Below are 20,505 nucleotides of genomic sequence, written 5' to 3'. Positions count from 1 at the left end.
ACTACTGAAATACAGACGACAACAGAGCAAATCTTGGACAGCAGCCGCGGCAGAGACGGGACACGGGACACGGGACACACGCAGGGAGGTCTGGGCTAGCTACTCCTCTCCCGACCAGGTCACCCACCTCTCCTCCTCGCCTGGGACTCCCGTGACCCAGAGGGAGCATTGATGTCCCCTGTGCCCTGGAAGTAGACATATTTCTTCACGGTTATGAGGTTGGGGGCAAACTTCCAAACATCTTCCCGGTCATCAATAATGCACACCATTGAGTCTCCACAGGGAAAGAGATTTCTGGAAGTAAAAATGCACCAGAACTAGCACACTTTACAAAAAATAATCAGAGTCATGATAATCTTTTCTAGTAGCCAGTAGATCACAGATTAATCAGAGACAGCTGGAAATCGCACTGCAGGACTTTGGTTTAGCTCCTATTTAAACTCTCAAAGTTCCCAGGTGAAGTCAGATGACAGCAGCTACACTTTCTCCACCGTCTGTGACGTTCCTCAAGGCGGAGCCACGGCGCAGAGAGGTTAGCGTTTGGGGGCCGTGCCCCCATCCTGGGCAGCCGGCAGACACTGCACAAACGGCCACGTCCCAACACATTTACAAACGCAGGTTAACGAGCCAGTGGCCAGCGTGCTGCTGCCCCTCCACAGGGAAAGGCTTCCAGGTCAAGGCGGGAGGACGTGACCTTACAGCTCAGCTATCTGAAACAACGGTTTCCTGCAGCGCGCCTGCGTGGTCTCTTTTTGAGTCCAAAAATACTATTAGAACGCGCGGGGTCAGCAGAAACGTTACCAAGGGTCCTGGTACCCTCACACAGCCTTGTTAAATTCTATTTCTGTCCCCAATTCTGAGCTTTGGACAAGCTCGGAGGACTCAAAATTCAAAGCGAATTTGTTCTTGGATCTGGAAATAAACTCGGGGGGACTGCCTCCCACCATTCCGTTCTCTAGTGGCTGACGGCTACAACCACCCAGGTACGCACGTTCACGTGTCCAAAATTATTATTACTCGGAGTCTGTTTCCCGTAGGTAAAATATATGGCAGCTAAAATAATGACAGAGTTGATGCTTTCTGGCACCTGTAACTCTAGATGAGGGAGATAAAAACTGGGAAGAGAGCCCTGCTGCCTGCACCTCCGTGAGCCACGTGCCGGTCACCTGCCGGGGAGGGAGTGGGCCACCTTTCCCCAGTGCTGCTGCTGTAGGCAGCCTCCCCCCGAGTCAGTCACTGACAGCACCGCTCATCGTCCTTTGTTTTCATCAGTGTGACGCTAACTAGCAAACACAGTAGCTGTTTCTGAAAGGAGTGCTCATTCTCCTCTTGGCTCCTACGGTCTCGAATAGGTCTGGGGCGGCGGGGGGGGGGGGGGGGGGGGCTGAATCTGAAACACGGAACACTCCGTGAGGAAACCCAGCAGTGGCAGCGAGGCCTCAGGCCTCGCTGTCACTGCCCAGGTATCCTTAGGGAGCAACATACAAGTAAACAAACTACAGCTGATGCCGTATCGTGATGGGAGGGCGGGGGCTATCCTTCCGGGGAGAAATGGGCCAAGTCCTGAAATATCCAGGAGCCTTTGGATGGGGTGGGAGCGCCCGCTCTAAGAGCAGAGAGCGGGACAGGCAGGGGCCCATGGCGGTGCCGGGAAGAGGTGGGAACGTGACTCCAGATCTGACGAACCAGCAGGACTCGCAGCGTGCAAGCCCCTAAGGAAATACCAGCCCCTCCTCCTCTCAAGCTGTGGTGCCTGGGAGGGCTCCGATCCCCTGGCTTGTCACCTCCCTCGTCCCTCACGTCCCAGCCCTGTTCTCAGCTGCCTTCCCCAGACCCCCGACTTCTGGGGCCCCAGCCAAGCCCCACGCCAGGAGCCCACCACTGCCTGGATGCTCGGGGAGTGGGGGGAGGCAGGGTTGTGGTGGTAAGACAGCAGGCTTTCTGAGTGCCATGGCGGGGGGCGGGGGACGAAGGAATGGGGGGGAATAAACCCAGAATCACAGGTCTGGTGCTCTCTCCACCACAAACTTCCCAGTGAGCCCCGGAGATGAACACAACCAGGTACGTACCTAAGGTTTCCTGTTTTAGAAAATGGGTCAATACATTCATCCCTCGATAATATTCGATGAGAAAAAAGCTTCTTCTCAGGGTCTAAAAAGCCTTTGGAAAGAAAACAAAACGAAGGTCAGACGTGTGAGCCGCGAATGTCCTGCTCTGCAGGTGGTGAAGCCCCTACTGTGCTGTGAGGACAGCAGGGACACAAAGCGTCACACACGGACACCAACCGCCCTCGTTTTTCCTGGTAGGACGGTGATTCACTCGCGGTTCCTTTTACTGTGTTTAAAGGCATGGGTTTGTGGAACGTTTACTGAATCTAACACTACCTGGAACTTGGCTGAGAACAGAAGATGAACACGGCTCAGCAGCACGCCCCGGGGATGCTTGCGGTGCGCGGGGGCGACAAACACGTGAACACAGTCCTGCGGCGTGTGGGGCGCCGGGACTGAAGAGTCCGGCTGTGCCGCCACGTGCAGCTTCCCCGCACCTTCGGCTGTTTGCGAGGCAGTGAGCCAGGCGCCGGGCAGCTTCATGCCCATCCGGCGATATGGCCGCATCCTCTGGAGACCCTTTCAGACCCTTTACAGACCCATCCTCTGTATCCCCTCATCGTTGTGAAGGCAGGCACGGCAGCCCACCTCCACAACTCGCTGTTGGCCGGGACCCCAGGACCACCAGACACACCCCATCAAAGCCAGGGCGCCCCAGGGCCCTGGTGTCTGCACCGCGTGCCCCACACCACCGTGCACAGGGCCTTCCACATAGCACTTAAAGGGTTTAAATCTGTGCGTTTATGAACAAACAACACTCAGAGAAAAAATGTTACAAATGTACATCCTTACGAAGTAAGAAAAACGTAAGTCCCATACGAACACTGATGTCACTCAGTGGCTAAACCTGAAGCCTCTCGCAGAATTATTGGAATCTCTACAGTAAGTGAAAAGCACCTCAAACGCTTAACACTTTTATCTGAATAAAAAGAGACGTATCCTAATCACACTAAAAACATACACTCTGTGAAAGCGAGAACTTTCAGAACGTGAAAGGTGACAGGAAGAGGAAGGTGTAGAAACCATGGCTGGAAACTGGTGGAAAACCACGGCAGGGCCCCAGCGGTCTCCCGCCAACAAGCAAGCCCACCCACCTGGTGCCAGAATGCGCCCACCCGGCCCCAGGGCCTGCCCGTGCCAGCGTCCTGCCCTCTCAAGGCTCGACCGCCTCAAAGCCACGTGGGGCACTCGTCCCTCGGGCCACGGGCTTCCTCCCAGGGCCTCTTGCGTGCGCGGTGCCGTCGCCGGTGCTGGAGGCAGCCACGCGGTGACTGTGGGTCCCCCGGCCTCAGTGCCGCTCGGCCGAGGGGCTCTGCACCCGTCCGTGCGGGGACGCTGGCCCACGGGAAGGAGAACTTCCTGCCACGTCTCTGGATGTGGACTCTCAGGCACAAAGCGCATGAGGCGCAGAGGGCGCAGACGGCCCGAGGCGGGCCTCGCTCTGGAGGGCTCGGGCCCCCGGGAACATCCTCTGGACTGCCAGGGACGCCTCCCCCAAGCCCTTCTATTTACACCGGTGTTATCTTCTCTACCCCATGCAGGTCCTCCTGACGGAGGTCCAGAGAGATGCCAAGACTCCGCAGGGGAAGGGCAAGTCGTCCTGTGCCAGGAGGCAGCCTGAGGGGGGCACCCGAGGACCTAGCCGCTCCTCCACCCGGGGTGCTGGTGCTCACTGGTACGAGAGCTCCACGGAGTGGTCCCACCACGTTCGCATCTCAGGAAAGTTCCTTCTTGCACGAGGAAGGAACTTCCACACACAGCCGATGCGCTCGTGGTAACAACCTCCTCCGGGGCGCTAGGTGTAGAGGAGGATTCGGAAGTCACTTCTCCGTCAACAAAGACCAAAACCAACCCGTAAAAATATTTCCATTCGGAAGTACTTAATTTGGCCACGAAGGTGCTGTGAGCACCTACAACGCAGGTGCCAACGTCCACGGTCGGTCAGGGCGGACCGGGCCCCAGCTGCCCCTGGGCGGGGTGAAGGCCGGGCCCGGGGCTCCGCCCCCAGCCAGACGGGCCACTGGTGGGCACCACCAGGGACACCTACGCACACACGAGGCACACGCACGGCCAGCACGCAACCACTAAGCTGCACCAAGACAACAGGTTAACACTAAGTCACCACGTCATTCATTTACAAATAAGAGACAGTCGTTTTACCTGCACTTAGAGCGTCAGTAAGCAACACGGCTCCAGAGGTATTTCCAAACCAAAACAAAAACACCCTGAGAAGGCTTACGTAGCAAGTTTCTACGTTTCCACACGGCTGCAGTGCTGACCAACCTTCACACCAGCCCGCGGCGTGCACCTGACCAGAGTGGGGGTGGCCTGTCCATTTGGGGAGGCAAGAGCTAGCTCGGGGACTGGAAAGGAGCCTGGGAGAGCTTCGTGTGTCCCCTCGTCTTTAAGGATGTCACTGAAAATGAAGAGAGACCTAACCTACTGGGGACAACGCCCACGCAACGCGTGAGTCCGGCACGGGTGACCGAGGACTGAGCCGCCCACCTGCGATGGTGTGAGCGTACAGCCGGCTCCCGAACGTGAAGACGTGTAGCTCGTACAGCCTGGCGATCTTCTCCAGGAACTCCCTGCAGTGCGGACGAACACGCGTGTGCAGCATCGGCTCGCCGCGGCCCAGCTGGAAGTGAAAGATACCCTGGAAGAACAGGCGTGCCCGGTGAGAAGGCATGAGGCGCCTGGACGGCACCTCCGGACTGCGCCCCCCGTCCCCCGCGGTAACCACCCAAGACACTGTCAATGACGGTCCCGGCAGCGAACCCACCCACGTCGCCGCCTGTGATGAACCGCCACGGTCACCACGTTCGGCAACCACGGGCTTCAGCGGCGTCAGCAGATCCTCGCACCGTTTGGACCGTGGTCTTTGTTAACAGCAAAGCAAGGATCTGTGTCCTCAAACCCTAACACTTGCCAAGTAGCACGGCCACGGCGGATCACTTAGAACAGGTCTCCAGTGATCCACGCATGATGGTCCTCCCCCCCCAAGTACTGATGGGAGTAAACCAAACAGTCCCACGGAACTTAGTCTGGCTCAGTGACTGCTTTAAGATACGGGTTTACTAACTTACAAACACAACACCAAACCTGAAATAGTATTTTAAACCACTTTTAGTAGATAGGTAAGATTAGTAATGCCAACAAGTTACACGTCATTAATATACAAAGAAACTTATTTTCCTTAGGAAACTAAACGTTGACCCTTTTAATCCCTATTTGTCATTAATCTTCTCAGTAAGATAACTCTGAAACACTGAAAACTAAAAGTAAGCGACCCTGGGCCTACTTTTTACTAGCTCTAAAGTGGTCAAACCCTTCATGAAGCAGCTGTTCCGTTAAAACATTTTGGAGTATGGAATTCTAGAAATCACATTCCGTGTCCTCCACAGGTGCATATAAACGTCCTTAAAAACGCAAGTTCAGATCGCCAAAGTGAAGAGTTAAACACATCTTTCTAGCCATCACAACAGGTGTGCGGGTGCACACCTGAGTGCTGGGCAGAGCCGGCCCGCAGGTGACCTGTGGGCACAGGTGGGGGTGGAGCCACGGACGCCAGCCGGAGCTGAGGCCCGTCCACGTGGATGGGAGGAGACCTTCACCTCGCAGATCACACAAGCTGAGGAACAGGCACCTTACGGCGAGTTTAAACTGCCGTGAAATGAATTAAACGTGCCGACTTCAAAGGCACAATGAAGCCCAGAGCCGGCTATGGCCGCGTACACACAAGCACATACGTGCAGAAACTACTGCTTTACGTCAAGTTCTCCGACTCTTTTTTTTTAATGTTTATTTCTTGAGAGAGAGAGAGAGAGACAAAGAGAAAGAGAGACAGAAGGGGAGGGGCAGAGAGAGAGGGAGAGACAGATCTGAAGCAGGTTCTGCACTGACAGCAACCAGCCCAATGTGGGGCTTGAACTCACAAACCATGAGATCATGACCTGAGCCAAAGTCGGACGCTCAACCGACCAAGCCACCCAGGCGCCCCTGAAGTCCTCCGGCTGTAAGATAATTAAGCAGAGTTGTTATGAATGAAACAGTCGCAGAGTATTTACTAACACCTTATGCTGCACACAAAAGTATATGGTGATACGAGATGTTAGATAGTGAAAAAGTGCTAATACAACGAAAACGTGTGCTGCTGGGGCTCTTGGTGGCTCAGTCACTTCAGCGTCTGACTCCTGATTTCGGCTCAGGTTATGTTCTCACGGTTCGTGACTCTGAACCCCATGTTGGGCTCTGTGCTGACAGTGCGGCCTGCTTGGGATTCCCTCTCTCTCTCTCTCTCAAAATAAATAAACTTAAAAAAAATACACGCTGTTTTATGGGAGACAGAACTGAAGTGACAAGGACGTTGCTGGAGGACAAGTTCTCCGCTCACGAGTAGGAGATCAGTCCTCACCGTCAGCAACGTACGGAGGCGGAAGTGACTCTGCGGCCTTCGGGACTAGCGGAGATGGTCCACGTTTGCGCCTGTGTCGCCGGATTTATTCACGAGGCCAAACTAAAACGGCCTGGTGTGTTCCGAGAAAAGTTTGCAGCGAACCCCCCCACGACACACGCCTATCCCGGGACCGTGAGCAGTCCTGTCCTGCTGCTCTTGGGGTCTCACATCCCCGGCTGCTGGCCTGTCAGAGGCTCTCCCACCACGCGCAGCCACAGCCAGGAACTGACACCTGCAGGCACGGACAACAGCCTGCACATCAACCCCACCAACGAAGACTTTAAGTAACCGACCACGTCCACGCCGGTGAGGCCTCCTTAGTCAAGGAGGCAGAAGCTGGTGCCAGCCTTCAGACAGCCATCCGTAACGGGCACGGCTCAATGCCTTGGGGAGGGGCCAGAAATTTAAGTCCCCAGGCTCCATACAGAGGAAAGGAGCGAAGGGTGGGAAGAGGCTCGACGTATACTCAAACACGGTTCCGCCCCTGACCCTTTACTTTCTCTGGAAATTTAATTTCCCGGAAGGATTTATGCAGAGCGGACCCAGCCTCTATCTGCTGTCGTGAGTGCAGGCCCAGGTACCCACCCGCACCGCTGCCCCCAGTGTTCCAGGTACTTCCGGAGGTGTTGCCGGCTTGTGTCCCCCCCCGGACCACTCCTCCCTTGCCGTCTACCCCACTGTCTACCGCTGGGCCTTGGGTCCTCCAGGCCCCGAACCCTCAACCTTCCTGACTCACGGGACCACGTGTGGACCAGGCACCGGAGGGTGGGAGCGTGCCTCGGCACCTCCCGGTGGGGACCAGCTAGGGGAAACGGCCCTGAGAGCATGGGCCCTGGACTCCCGCCCCAGCCAGCCTCCTTGGCCCAAGAAGCGTCGCCGAGAGGAGCTGCTGGGGCTGCTCACTTTGTTTGACATCTGCTGGCAATGCTGTTCTGTCGTGTGGATCAGCGTCTGGTCCAAGTCGACCATGAGCACCAGCTTTCTGTTTCGATGTAGCCGCTGCTGGTCTTGCCTTCCCAGCTCCTTGGCTTGCTGAAGCGAAATAGAAAGGAAAGTCGGTAAGTACATCTGGATCCAAAACAAAATTCGGTTTTGTCAGGAGAAACCAAAGGAAGCCGGGAGAGGTGCTTCGAGGCTCTCTGCACGCTAACACAGCGCATGGGGCCACGCTGCCCAGACCCCAGCCTCCCCAGCCAGTCCACTGGGTCCAAACTCTGATGACGTTATGATTTGTGATCGTAATCCTGTGACTTAACGTGTAAACCAATGAGAAAAGAAATGAAAAGAAACCGGTTGTGTCCGCAAAAACAGACGGGGGCACACCACAACAGACTCTTAACCACACAGAACAAACTGAGGGTGGCTGGCGGGGAGGTGGGTGGGGGAGGGGCCCGGTGGGTGGCGGGCACTGAGGAGGGCGCGGGCTGGGATGAGCGCCGGGTGTGGCCCCTGAGTGACGCATCACCGGAGTCTACTCCTGAGACCAACACTACGCTGTATGTTAACCGACCAGAACTTAAATAATTTTTTTTTAAAGCACAAATCTCATCAAATCGTGACTGAAAAAGTTTCACCCGCCACCTACATAAATGGGCAGCCGGGAGACTGGTCCCCACCAAGAGCTGAGTCTCTGCACAGCCCATCAAGGGCTTCATCCTGGTGCCTCTCCCTCACCCGCCATTTGCACCCCTGGCCTATGAAAACGGGGGTCAGGACACCCCTGACCCACACTGCCCGCGTGACTTCTGAAATGCAGGGGAAGCAAGGGCGGTTTCGTGCGCTAGGTCCGCGGGTACGGGGATGCTCGGGGACTGCCCCACAGGAGGGCCGAACTGGCGTGCTCTCCCGTCCCCTCCCTGCCCCCACGTCCGCTCCGCCGGCGCTGCCCGCTCAGATCCGACCCACAGCTGCCTGCTCCCAGCCCTCAAACTGCAGCCTCCGGCAGCTTCCGGCCTTCCCCTCGGTCGGCCTCCCGGACCCACTGCTTCCAGCCACGCACCGGGGGACCACGTGAGCCACAGCACCCGGGAGAGCTCCCGGCTCCGAAGCCGTGAGGCCGGCGCGTCCCCGGTAAGCAGGACCCTCTGGGAAAGCAGAAGCAGGGGGGTGGCACGCTGCTCACACACCGCCGGTCCCACCAGCGGCTATGACGCCCGCAGACGCGGTACTTTCTGCAACCGTCCTCTGCACGGCACAAGGCCCGCACATGCTCCTTGCCGTTCTCCGGAGATGTTCTGTCCGACACGTCGCCCCCGCCAGAGGCAGGACTCACCTCGGAGCTCACCATCAGCTCTGGGACGCTGTGCACCATGGACACTGTGGCCGTGGACAGAGGCACCTGCTGCTGCCCGTTCTTACTCTGCAACCTGCACACGGGAGAAGGGCCAGACGTGAACACCCTGAACGAGTTGTACACAGAAGGCACGCAGGACCGTGGGTGACCCCACGACCCACGCCCGGAAAGCACCCGGGGCTTCCAGGGTAGGATTTTAATTCACACTTCAGGTGAGGCTCACTGCTAGCTCAGTGCAGCACGTCCTTCTGCGGCCAGCTGCTGAGAGGCCATCCGGGGTCTGACAACAGGCCAAGTTCTCACAAAACACGAAGGTCTCTTGGAAATGAACTGTGACGGCCACACTGCAACAGAGGCCCTCACCTACGCAAACACAGGACAGTCCGCGCTGCTCTGCACAGACAATGAGCGCGACCGCACAGCACTGGTGGTGAAGGAGCCCAGGGAGTGGGGCAGGGGGCCCGGGGGGCCCGGGAGGATGTGCAGTGTGCTCGGTGGGGAGGAGAAAGCAAACCGAGCACGCCAGTGACCATCTGACGTGCTCCATGCTTTCGGGACTTAAGGAAATAAAGCCAGAAAGGACACCTCCCCGGGAGACTGCCTCGGGTCACCGGACACAGCGGGGTGCCTGAGGCCGCCCGTGCCGCTTCGCACCCGTAGGTCACGCCACCTCCAACGCGGAGAGGCGCCGCCTTCCACCCGCAAGCTGCCGGGACTTACTGGGTCAGGTCTTGGCCACACTCGGCACACAAGCCTTTCATGACAACCGGGTGGCTACAGCCTTCCAACCGCACCAGGACGGTCCTAGAAACAAGAGGCGAAGACGGTCCTGCGTCAGGAAGGGGAGAAGCACAATCCCCTGGTTGACCACACGCCCCGAGGGTGTACAGCCCCCGGGGTTCAGTACCGATCTTCCCAGCGACCCCCACCTGACCCGGCGCGCCTCACCCCGCGGCCGGGCTCTGCTTCCGGGGCCGGAAAGGAGGGCTTCTCGCCCACGGGTCCCCACGGGGCAACCCAGAACCCACGCACGACAGACGAAAAACTAGGCACGTCCTGTCGGGAGAACTGACTTGGGATGACGTGAAAGCCTAGGGTATGTGAAATATCGACACTCTCAGGCTTCTGAGAAACCATTTAAAACACGGAAACCTACGCTAACGTGGCAAGGAGCAACTTGCTAGAATACCAACAAATAACCAACGGTTGTCGTCTCCCAAATATCGTTCCCGGTCTACAGAGCGGCTCTGATTCAGTGCAAGTTTTCTGACGGAACTCCTGTAGTATTTCTAGTTTTCACCCCACGCCACGATTTCCACACAAACCCAAAGGCTGCGTGGTCAGAGCTCTGGAGGCCCTGTAACTCGGGACCGCGGGAGTCTCCTGCCCCTGACCTAGACCCGGGGGCACCCAGGCGGCGGTCAGGCCAGCATCTGGGACGCGGGGCCTTCCTGGGTGCTTCCTCACAAAGCAAGGCCGCACGGATGGCCACCCAGACGGCCCCAGAGCTTCCGGACCCAACGGCCTCCACGGGCGCACGGCTGCCAGGGACGGCACCCCCCCTTCCACACAGGGCCTCCTTCTTCCCCTCCTGCCCGCCTCTGCCGCTCACGACCGGGTACGCGGCGCCCCGACGCCCCTGTGTGTCCGCAGCCCGGCAGCCCGCTCGACCGCAAACCAAGCGCGGGGCAGGGCCACGCTCTGCCGCCTGCCTCTTCCCTCTCCGTGGGTGCGCGCTCCCGCCTTCAGCACCATCGCCACCTCTACCTAGAACCCGCCGTCTCCCCAGTCCTCCGCCAACCGGCCCAGAGAGGTCTTCGGGCTCTATATTCCTGCCGGCAGGCCCCGGGGACCCCCCCCCCCCCGCCCCGCTCGCTGCCCACCTTCTCTGGGTGCCCTGTGCGTGTCTCTTCAGCCTTCTGCCACCAGGCCCTGTGCTGCTGGCGTCCGGAGCGGGCGCTCGGGTCTGGCCTTCCCCACCTGCCCGGCCCCGCAGCACCTCGTCCCGCCAAACCCGGTCCCCACTCACGTCCCTGCAGAAGAACCCTTCCTTCATCGTCCAGACCCCACCCCACCCCCACCAAGCGGCTGCCACGGTCCGGGCCTCTTGTACCCCAGCCCTCACGGCGGGCACCCCCGAATCAGCCCTCCCTCGGACAGCCGGCTCGGCTCCTGCCACACGAGGGACACTCCCTCCCACGGAGCTGCCCGCCGGGTGCCCACCTGGCAGACGACCCGCTGTTCAGACTCCGTCCTGCCGGGGCCCCCTCCTCGCCTGTCCTGCTCTCCCGAGTGCGGGCAGGGAAGTAATAGGCCCAGAAAGGCAACGCGTCTGGGAGGACATGGGCAGAGCCGGCAAGGGGACGGCCGTGCACCTTCCCAAAAGTCAAAGGTGTAGGTCAATTGTTGGCTGATAGGGTTTTCCGGGGGTCTGTCGGGCCTTCTGGACCCTGGCAAAAAGCTGCTGGTTGCCCCCTGGAATGCTAGGGGTAGGTTTTAAAAATGCTGATATTGCCTGTGTTTTAATTACAGGTTCTGGGGACCTACAGTCGTGTAAGAAGGCGCAGGCCACCCAGGCACCAGGAGCAGAAGGACTCCAGTCTCGGGTGCGGTGTGACCTGCTGGCCAGGCCTCCTTTGTGGACACGGCAGACAGGCACGACATGAAAAAGCCAGTCTGCACTTACCCACTTCACTCGTTTCTCTACGCAAACTCATGGCTTGGGGAGTATTTTTTTCAGGAATCCCCAAAAACGGGAAAGGAAGATTTCACCGACCTCTCCTAAAACATTAACCCGAAGACACATTTGGTGTCCAGCTCGAGCAATAAACAGGTCGAAACACTTTGTGAGGTATGTGTTTCCAGTTGGCAGTCAGCTTTTGCGTTTTCTTAACAGTGGGTTTTGAAGATCGGGTTTTAAATTTTAACCCAGTCCAATTTATCATATATTTTGCGTCCTTAAGAAATCCTGGTTGTGCCCAGGTCACTGACATTCAAGGGGAGTCCTGAATGGGCAGCTAATTCTAGAGGATTGATTCTCCTCCAGTAGAAGGAAGCTTCTAGGACAGCCCCCCTTCCAGGACAAGGTGACAGGAGGGTCATGACAAACCAAGAGGAAGCAGGTGTGGGATGGAGAGGGGAGCCAAGGCGAAGCCACACAGGTGAGGCACAGCTGGCTTCAGATCGCCCAAGCTGAGAGCACGTGGAAAGAGGCAGACTTGAGACCAACCGTTCAAGGGTCCAGAGGCCTGAACGCAGCAGGGAGGACCCACAGGTGGCGCCGCGAAGGTGCCGGGAGCGGGGCGGCAAACGAGCTCTAAGTGCACCAGTGAGGGCAGGAGATGGCAGGAGAAGTGAGAGCCGAGGGACCCAGGAGCGCCGTGGACACTCGCAGCGGTTCTTGGAGTGAGCCTGCCAGGGACCAGGCACGAAAAGGACAAGTCTGCCTAGAAAACCGAGCGAGGGAGGCACAGGCACCACCAGCTGCCCACGCAGGTGGACGTGTGCCTGGACGTGGACAGGACCACGGAATACAGGTCTCGTGGGCTGCTTATCCCAGGCTAGGGCTTAACTGCTGCCAATAAAACAGATGGCAGGCCTTTGGGGAACCCCAACGATTAAGGGACAGGCGGAAAACAGAATGCCAATTAAAAAGCAAAATCATCATCGCTTCTCGGCCTTTTGGCTAAGATCAAGCGTAGCAGAAAACAAAATCAGTGCTCGCAAAGGCTGAGGAGCCGGGTCCACAGCAGACACTAGGGAGGGAACATTCTGAGAGAGGAGTATCAGTGTTAAACGCCCCGAAGAGACACCGGACAGCATTAAGACACACACCAGGACGAAGATGTCCGCATCGTGACTGTGGGTGGTGCTTTCCAAGGCACACACGTTTGTCAGAACTCGCCAAACCATGCAGTTAAAATGCGCATCTGGTACCGGCAGACCACCAACTAACGAGGACACGGCCACCAAACTTGGTGATTTAGGGCTGCTGGTGGCCTTTCCAGAGGACCCTGTGGCAGAGCACCGCAGCGAGGCAGAGAGGAGCACGTGGCTGGTCCCCGGGGACCTGACCTGCGGCCCGGCCCTGTGCCCCCAGCACCATCCGGTCACCGGGGGGCTCTGCACGTCACCTGCGCAGAGCAACCCAGGCTAAGGGAGGCGTGCCATCCAGCGTGACAGCCGGTGTCACGGCAGCCGGCCTCCCTAGGACCTCGCCATGCCACTCCATGGCCACTCAGTTCCCACGTGCTCCACCAGTGGTGTGACCCCCGAGTGCTGCCGGAGGTCCCCCCGACACGGGGGCTCCCTCGGCTTAGACCAGCCTGCCGTTCGCCACCTCTGCCTCTTCTTTCTATCTGAACCCATATCCGGAGCCACACCTCCTCCCGGAAGTCCTCTCAGCTCCCACCGCACTGCGTGAAGCGCACATGCGCTCCGCCGAGCCGTCCCGTGAAGGCCCAGAAGACACAGAGTCCTTGCTCTGTCAACTTGTTTCCAAGTCCCAGGCAAAGCCTAGCTGCCAGCAGGCAACCGGGAGGCAGGTAGGGACGAAGGGGCACAGGGGTGGGGGCACACACTCTAACCACTCCACACGCCCTTGGCAACGTGGCCTGAACGTGTACCTTTCTCTACAAAGTCTTCTCTCTACAGATGACATTAAAAGTCATGTAACTTTCTGTGCCGCAAGGAGCTTTGCCTGTCTTATTCCACAGAGCAGATCAGGGCTCAGTCACTTGCTGCGTTTGCTCCCCACGGGAAACTGGGCCTGGAGACGCCTCCAGCTGTCACAACCTGGGGGCAGCTACTGGCATTGACAGGGAGGGGCCTACTGGGCACAGGATACGCCCTTGCAAACCCCAGGGCAGGTGATGAGCACACGGGGTGTCAGCTTAGGAGCCCTTCCTGGTGGACTATCCAAGGCCACGTGCCTCAGCAGCATCCATCCACCCCCAAGAAGAAGGCAGTCGGTGACAGCCAGGAAGCAGGTGCAGGGGGCCCTGCTCTCAAAGGCACTTGGGATGACTCGAATGACCCCAAACACCTGAAAAGAATATTTAACGTTGAACAACGACTGGCACACGAGACGGACACCACACAAAGCTTCTATGAGGACCCCCTCTGTGGCGACACTACACGTTGTCATCACGTGACACGTGTAAGAGCTACGTGAATGACTCACAAATCAGCCTAACCCCCCCACGAGATGCCTTCGTTCCAAAACTCGACACCTCTCTCTGATGTAAAAGAGTCACCCATAGCGTTCAAAGCTCAACGCTCCCTATTGTGAATACGAACAGAGAATTTTCCTATTTACTAAAGTTAGACACGAGGTCTCCACCTAAATCCACCCTGGCGATGTCTGTCACGTTACACCCGACACAGACGTGGGATCAGCACAGGCGGGTGAGTCCACACAGCAGGGGGAGGAGGTATACCATCATCTGAGGCAAAACCAAATGCCCCTCAATCTTCTCAGACGACCCACGTCAGAAAACACTAACGTGCCGCCATCTAGCAAAGTGGCCCCCAAGCCAAGCGACGTGACAGTAGAAACCCACCACTTGTAAATCCATACAGGGTGCCGAGGCCACACCTGCCAGGCGAAGGGGGGGAAGTAATTAAAAACACAACACGGTCTCCACACACAAGGGAGGAGCCACGTGTCTTCGAAAGACGTTTCCGGCAAACGCTGACCGAGGCTGAGGTAAAGAGATGCCGTGTGCGGCCGCCGAGCCACCCCAGCTGGTGGTGTGCCCCTCAAGACAGTTTCTGGAGTTTGCTGCAGCCCAGGAAGGAGAGCAGGAGAGCTGCACACCGGACCGGACCACACGGGACACACACACACTGCACACACAGCACATGTGCCCGAGCGCAGCACATGACGACTTGTGACCGTCACAAAGGACGGAGACGTGTGGCCAAGGCAACGAGCTGTCTGTCCCCCACCCCCTTCCCATTCGGCCACACCAACACTCACATGTGGCCCAGGGGACAGCAGCTCGGAAACATCTCGTCTAAATTAAAAGGAGGATAAAGAGACCCTATTTTCTGTCTGAATTAAAAGGTCACTCAGAACTGTCTTGCGGGGTCAGAGCGGAGCTCAACATCATCGGTGGACTTCTTCCGCATCTTTACAAGGGCGAAAAGGATTCTCCAAAAAAGTAACGGATGGCCAAGAGAGAGGGAAAGAGTATTTTTAAGAGGTAACAGTAATGCCCTTTTTCGGTACATGATTTCATCTGCAGACCCTGACGCGAGAGGGATGAAAGGCAGGCAGTGACCCTACCGTTTCTACCCTCAACCCAACGAAGAGCCAACACCACCACACCCGGCGGGGAGGGGCATGCTGTGACCTCTAGAGAAAACACTTCACCCGGGAGACCAGCCCCAGAATGTCAAGTCAGTCACCAGTAAATGCTAACTTTCCTGGTTTGTCCTTGAAGAAAATCCCCAGGAAAATCACGACGCGATTCCTAAAGAAGTAATTTTTCCCGAAATACACAAATATCGAATTCTTCCTGAAATTCTTGCACACATCAGCTTTTGTGTCTGCTCTGACGGGAAGGTCCGAGGGCACAGGAAGAGCACAGCGTGAGGAAGCCGGGCACCCTGACTCTCTGCTGGCGGAGCCAGCGCTATCGCAGGCTGGGTCTCACCTTCCGTCTTCCCGCGACAGGCCAGGGCGGCTCACAGCCCTCCGCCAAGCTCTAAACACGGAGCTCAGCACACAAGCGCGATGGGCAAAACGTCACTTGTGCGCCCGGATCTCGGTTCCTAAATGTCAGTCTCCGTTAAAAGGAAGCACAATTTCTTGGAGAATGGGGTGATTCCAGAGCCGGGGAGCAGGAGCCTAAATACCATTTGTGTCAGAAAACACGGCCACGCGCCGACCCAAGGGCCTCACCAGAGGAGTCAGCGTGAGGGGCTCCCGCGGGCCAAACCTGGGACAACCGGAGCACTGAGAAAAAATGGTAGTAGTGGACTACCACCCATTGAATAGAACAAGAATCCCAGAGGCTACACTATTAAATTAAGGGTTCTTACAGTAGAAAGCCAACCAGAAATGGAGAAGGAACGACGAAAGGCTTGAGAACATCACCACTGGACAATCCTGATAAAAAAACAGGAAATTCAGACAAGAGTCCTCAAGATGCCAAAAATGATGGGCGGCCATTTGATGAGAGAATTTAAGATATTTACTGAGTAATAAAGTATCTCTCACAAGATGCTGAACGATTACGACAGGAAAATTTGTAACATTTCACCGGAACAGACGAGAATGGGACAGACCGAGGCTACCTGTCGCCCGACAGGCCTGCTCGGGACACGCACAGGTACCCAGGCAAGCCCTGGCCAAATGCACACGGCGATCGGAACGGAGTCAGTCTGCAAAACCACCAGCTGACGAGAAGAAAACGGAGGACCAGACAGGAGAACCGCTCGAGGCCAGAGACCAGGAGCTCAGACGGCTGAGCCTGACACAGGACCTGTGTTCTTTCGCTTCCAAGGACATTACTGGCTCATCAGGGGAATCCGAAGAGCAGAAAATAGCCCGGCACGGATGTTATTTCTGATTCTGGCCGCTGCACCGTGGTTAGGTGAGAAAATGTTATTCTGAGGAGACATCTGCAACGTCCTCGACTTGAGGAAGATACCGCGTGTGAGGAAGAAGGGCGAGCAGCCGTGGCAGCGTCCTGAGCGTTAGGAGAGCCGCGTGACACCTGGAGGAGAATTCCTGGCACTATTCCTGCACCTTTTCTCTAGGTCTGGAATTACGTCCGAAAAGAAGCAAGAGAGTACCCTTGCTTTGATGGCGAATACCGCCGGAGCGGGGCAGGTGCCGGCGACGAGGCGGAGCGGCGGTGGCGGCCACAGCGTCACCCGCTGTCGTTCATGCTGGGCGCACGCTGAAGTCAGAGCGGGGACACAGCTACTTCACACAACCTCGGCCACCTGTGGCCTGGTGACGGAGCGTGTGGTTGGAAGAGACAGAACCCACAGCATCCGAAGAAACTAAAATAGGAAGACTATCCACTCTCAGTGCCCGCGGCAACCTAGAGTCAGCCACTCAGGTTCCGCGAGGAATTCCTTCTAGAATTCTCTCAAAACTGTATGAGCTTCCAGTGGGTCGACTACGATTTATTAGACAAAACTCCATTCCTCTAACGTGTTTCAAAAGCAAGTGCTCCCCTGTACCGCCGGGCTCAACAGGCTGGGAAGGACTCACAGAGTTTCAGCGTCGTCTCCAGTCTGCGCCTCAGAGGGCCACCAAGGTCTTCAAGGCAGCATGCCAGCAATCGTAACTGCTTCTGGTCTTACAAAGCAATAGCCCCCTCCCCACCCCCCCACCCCGGTCTCCCCATGTTGGTCCTGCCCCACCACCAGACTTGTTCCCTGAGTATTTCACACATCTTCCCCTGCAGACTTCAACGCCTCCCAGTGAATGACAACGGACATAAAAGGAGACGGGTGGGAAAGAAGGACATTAGGTAAAGTAACAATTAATAGACTGAATTTCTGACGGCCGCTCGTCCTAATGTTTTCAAGTCAAAATAATTGTAATCCACGTGAAAGTTACAAAGACAGATGTGTACTCTCATTCTGTCTCCCTCCCCACACCGCCACCCCCTGGATGAAAGGTGGCCTAAGGAGAGAGCAGCAGGGAGGAGGATGTAAACGTGAAGCCTCGACAAGGCAGCGTGCTCGGCGTGCCAAAGCCCCTTGGGACCCCAGCACCCTCCCTACCTGAGAAGAAAGGGTTCGGTTCCTACCTCTACCTGACAGCAAGCACAAAAACGTTCCTCCTCCTATCGGCCAAAACGATAATCTAGTGATGAATTCAGGCACACCCAGAAGCACTATTTCTCAGTCCCTAGAACTGACTGTTCGCTGCCTGAGAATAGCCACGGACGTGGATGGGACGAACCCTGCTGACGCCAGCGAGGATGAAAACAAGGACAACGTCGAGCAGGTGAGCCTGGCTGTGCCGGTGCCTCACCTGTGCCCACTCACCCCTGCGCGCCAGGAGCAACACTGTCATCGGGTCCGCAAAGAGCCTTACGATGAACCACGGCAGTAAGACACCCTAAACCCCAAATGCCAAAAACACAAAAAAAGAAAAACTCCCTACTGAGAACTTGTCATCAGGTACGTTTCTTCGCTGACTGGTGAGATTAACGTGTTGGGTTACTCTGATTTGCTAGTCTGGCGGATGGGATCAAAGCATTACACATGGAGCTTCTCACTGACTAGTCCCTGGCCCGCCTGGGCCCTAATGGCCTTTTGTGTACAATGGGAGGAACAGAAAGACCAGGGCCTGACCTGTCTGGGCCTCAGTGGCCCTCTTTGTATAATCAGAGGAAGACAAGGACACGAAGAGCCCTCCACTTTAGGAACTTTCTACACAGCCTTCTACACCAGCACTGGGCTTCACCTCCACAACTATGGGCTCATGAGTTTATACGCCCAAGCGGCGGTCAGGTGAACTCTGACTTCAAAGTAATGAGGACAGCAAACCACAGTGTGCCATATACACACAGCCCAGTGAGCTCCTCCCTTCCAAAGGAGGCCGGCCAGACGGCTCCGGGGAGGGTGCAGCCCCGAGGCAGCTCCCATCCCACCCTGTCCATGCTCACTGGGCAGGCGCGGGCACCTTACCCATAGGCCACGGACCAGAGTGCCGTCTCCAAACGAGTGGGGAGAAGTGCACACAGGAGGAGGCTCCTGGGGTTGGGATGGAGGCCAGTCCTAGCCCATCCTATGGAAGGGGAGCGGATTCTCAACAGATGCAGAGGCAGTGCAAGCCACAAGGAGAGGGGCAGAGACCAGAGCACATAGCACAACTAGAGGGCCAGACTGTGCCCAAGGGGACCAGCACCTGACATGTCCCATGGCCCTCGCAGAAGGAAGCTGTGAGCCAACCACTACAGCAGGAAGCAGGAATGGTCACCTGCCCCGGTTTCTGTTCCAGACAATAAAAACAACCACATGAGTCATGTGTATGTACACACCATACCCACACACCAGCCCAATCTCAGAGCACAACACTGGTAAAGTCACACACGAGGTGTGGGTGGACAGGTTCGCCCCCTAAAAAGAGAAAGGCCCCTTTATGTGATTAAAACGGAGATAACCAACAGCTAGAGTCTATCTGAGGAAAGCATACTAGTATATCTACTATTTTGTTACCCTAAACTAACTGGGCTGCGGCTGCACCCCCCTGAGCTATGATGCAGAACTGCACCCGGCTTTACAACCGCGTTTCTCAAGGTTTATGAGAAGCTGAAGATGTGCACCCCACCCCCAGCAGTTTACACTGCGATGACCAGCGTGGAGCGTGCCTGATCGTCCCGTGCTCACTGGGCAGTTAACTTACAGACGCGGAGTCCTGCTGGGGTGGGGGTGGGGGGGCACCTATCACAGAAGAACAGAATCCGCCTACTTCCTAAAACTGCAATTTTGCCAGCTGAAAACGTTTTAAGTCATGTTTCGGAACGGTTAAATCACCACGAGTAGTGACTATCGTCCAGCTTTAGAAAGACACGCAGATGCACAACTGCGGTGTGACCCACCCACCAAAGTTCTCCCCGAGCTGTCCCTCTAGCTTCGGCACCGGGGACCCCTTCCTGCCCAGTGCCCGGCCCCGGACCCCTCCAGATCCCGCTCCTCCGACCCCACTCACCCAGGGGCCACCACCTGGCCCGGCTGCGCGCACAGCTCCCGCACCACGCCGGCGCGCTCGGACCTCAGCCTTCGCTCGGCTCGCACACAGCCCCCGGAGCCAGCGCGGGCAGGGGCGGGACCGGCGGGCGGCGCGGAAGCGGCGGCCTCACACACGGCCAGCACGGAGCCGATACGCACGGCCGCGCCCGCCGCCACCTTCCACTCGAGCAGGCGCAGCGGCCCGGGGCCCGGGCAGCGCACCTCGGCCACGGCCACCGGCGGGCCGCCCTCGGCGGGAAGGGGGCCCGCTGAAGGCGCCTCCATCGCGGCCGGGCGGGGTCGCTGTGGAAAGGGAGGCCGGGCGGGGCGCTCAGGGCCCGGTCCCCATCGCGGACGGGCGAGCGGGCCGGCGACCCCGGCCCAGGCAGTGAAGGCGACGGCGCTGCAATTCGCGCTCCGGCACCGGCTTCCACCCGCCGCCCGGCCCGCGCCAACTTCCGGGACAGCGTCTGACGTCGCGTGACGCTACGTGCGTGCGCCGCGGGGCCCGTGCGTAAACACACGCCTACGCGCAACCCGGAGAAGCGGCTGCGCCGGCCGCGGATGCCTGCCGCGTCCGGGGCCGAAACATGTTGTTGGCCCGGCCCGGCGGGAACAGCGTGGCCTCGCCCCATGTGCCCCGGCGGCGTGGGGCTGCGGGTCCCGGCGTGCAGCGCGCGCCGCTGCCCAAAAACCCCGGCATGCACTGCGAATCTCCACCCCTCCCGGCGCGGCCCGCCCCCCCCACCCCGGTCCCAGATCTCCCTTGGTGCGCGGAGGCCTAGGGTCGTTAAACTATGAGTCCCAGCATGCAGCGCGGGCTGCTCCCCGCAGCCCAGTCACGTGCCGAGGCCCCTTTTGGAGACTGCGAGTCCCGGCATGCAACGCGGATATCCGGGCGCTGCGGGCCCGGCATGCCGTTCGCCACCCGGGGTCAGAGGGCG

The 20,505-nt window shown here is 57.8% G+C and overlaps 1 protein-coding gene across 5 annotated transcripts in view; it reads right to left on the bottom strand.

Moving 5' to 3' along the window:
• Positions 1 to 20,212, bottom strand: part of CTDP1 (CTD phosphatase subunit 1) — a 56,884-nt gene extending 36,672 nt beyond the window's left edge. For 2 of the 5 annotated variants that reach the window (XM_019423606.2, XM_053902868.1), the window contains exons 1-7: positions 19,542 to 20,210; positions 9,578 to 9,661; positions 8,837 to 8,930; positions 7,468 to 7,596; positions 4,614 to 4,764; positions 2,070 to 2,160; positions 128 to 294 (exon numbers count right to left, since the gene is read on the bottom strand). In XM_019423606.2, coding sequence (XP_019279151.1) covers positions 128 to 294; positions 2,070 to 2,160; positions 4,614 to 4,764; positions 7,468 to 7,596; positions 8,837 to 8,930; positions 9,578 to 9,661; positions 19,542 to 19,846 — 1,021 coding nt within the window. In that variant the 5' untranslated portion in view covers positions 19,847 to 20,210. Of the gene's footprint in view, positions 1 to 127; positions 295 to 2,069; positions 2,161 to 4,613; positions 4,765 to 7,467; positions 7,597 to 8,836; positions 8,931 to 9,577; positions 9,662 to 19,541 lie in introns of all 5 variants that reach the window. The other 3 variants (XM_019423607.2, XM_053902867.1, XM_019423605.2) reach the window with 3 other exon arrangements.
• Positions 20,213 to 20,505: the final 293 nt, after the last annotated feature.

Source organism: Panthera pardus, unplaced genomic scaffold, assembly GCF_024362965.1.
Source record: "Panthera pardus isolate Hobbes unplaced genomic scaffold, ASM2436296v1 HiC_scaffold_15, whole genome shotgun sequence".
In the NCBI taxonomy this organism is placed as follows: Eukaryota; Metazoa; Chordata; class Mammalia; order Carnivora; family Felidae; genus Panthera; species Panthera pardus.
This window is presented reverse-complemented; position numbering and strand designations above follow the sequence as displayed.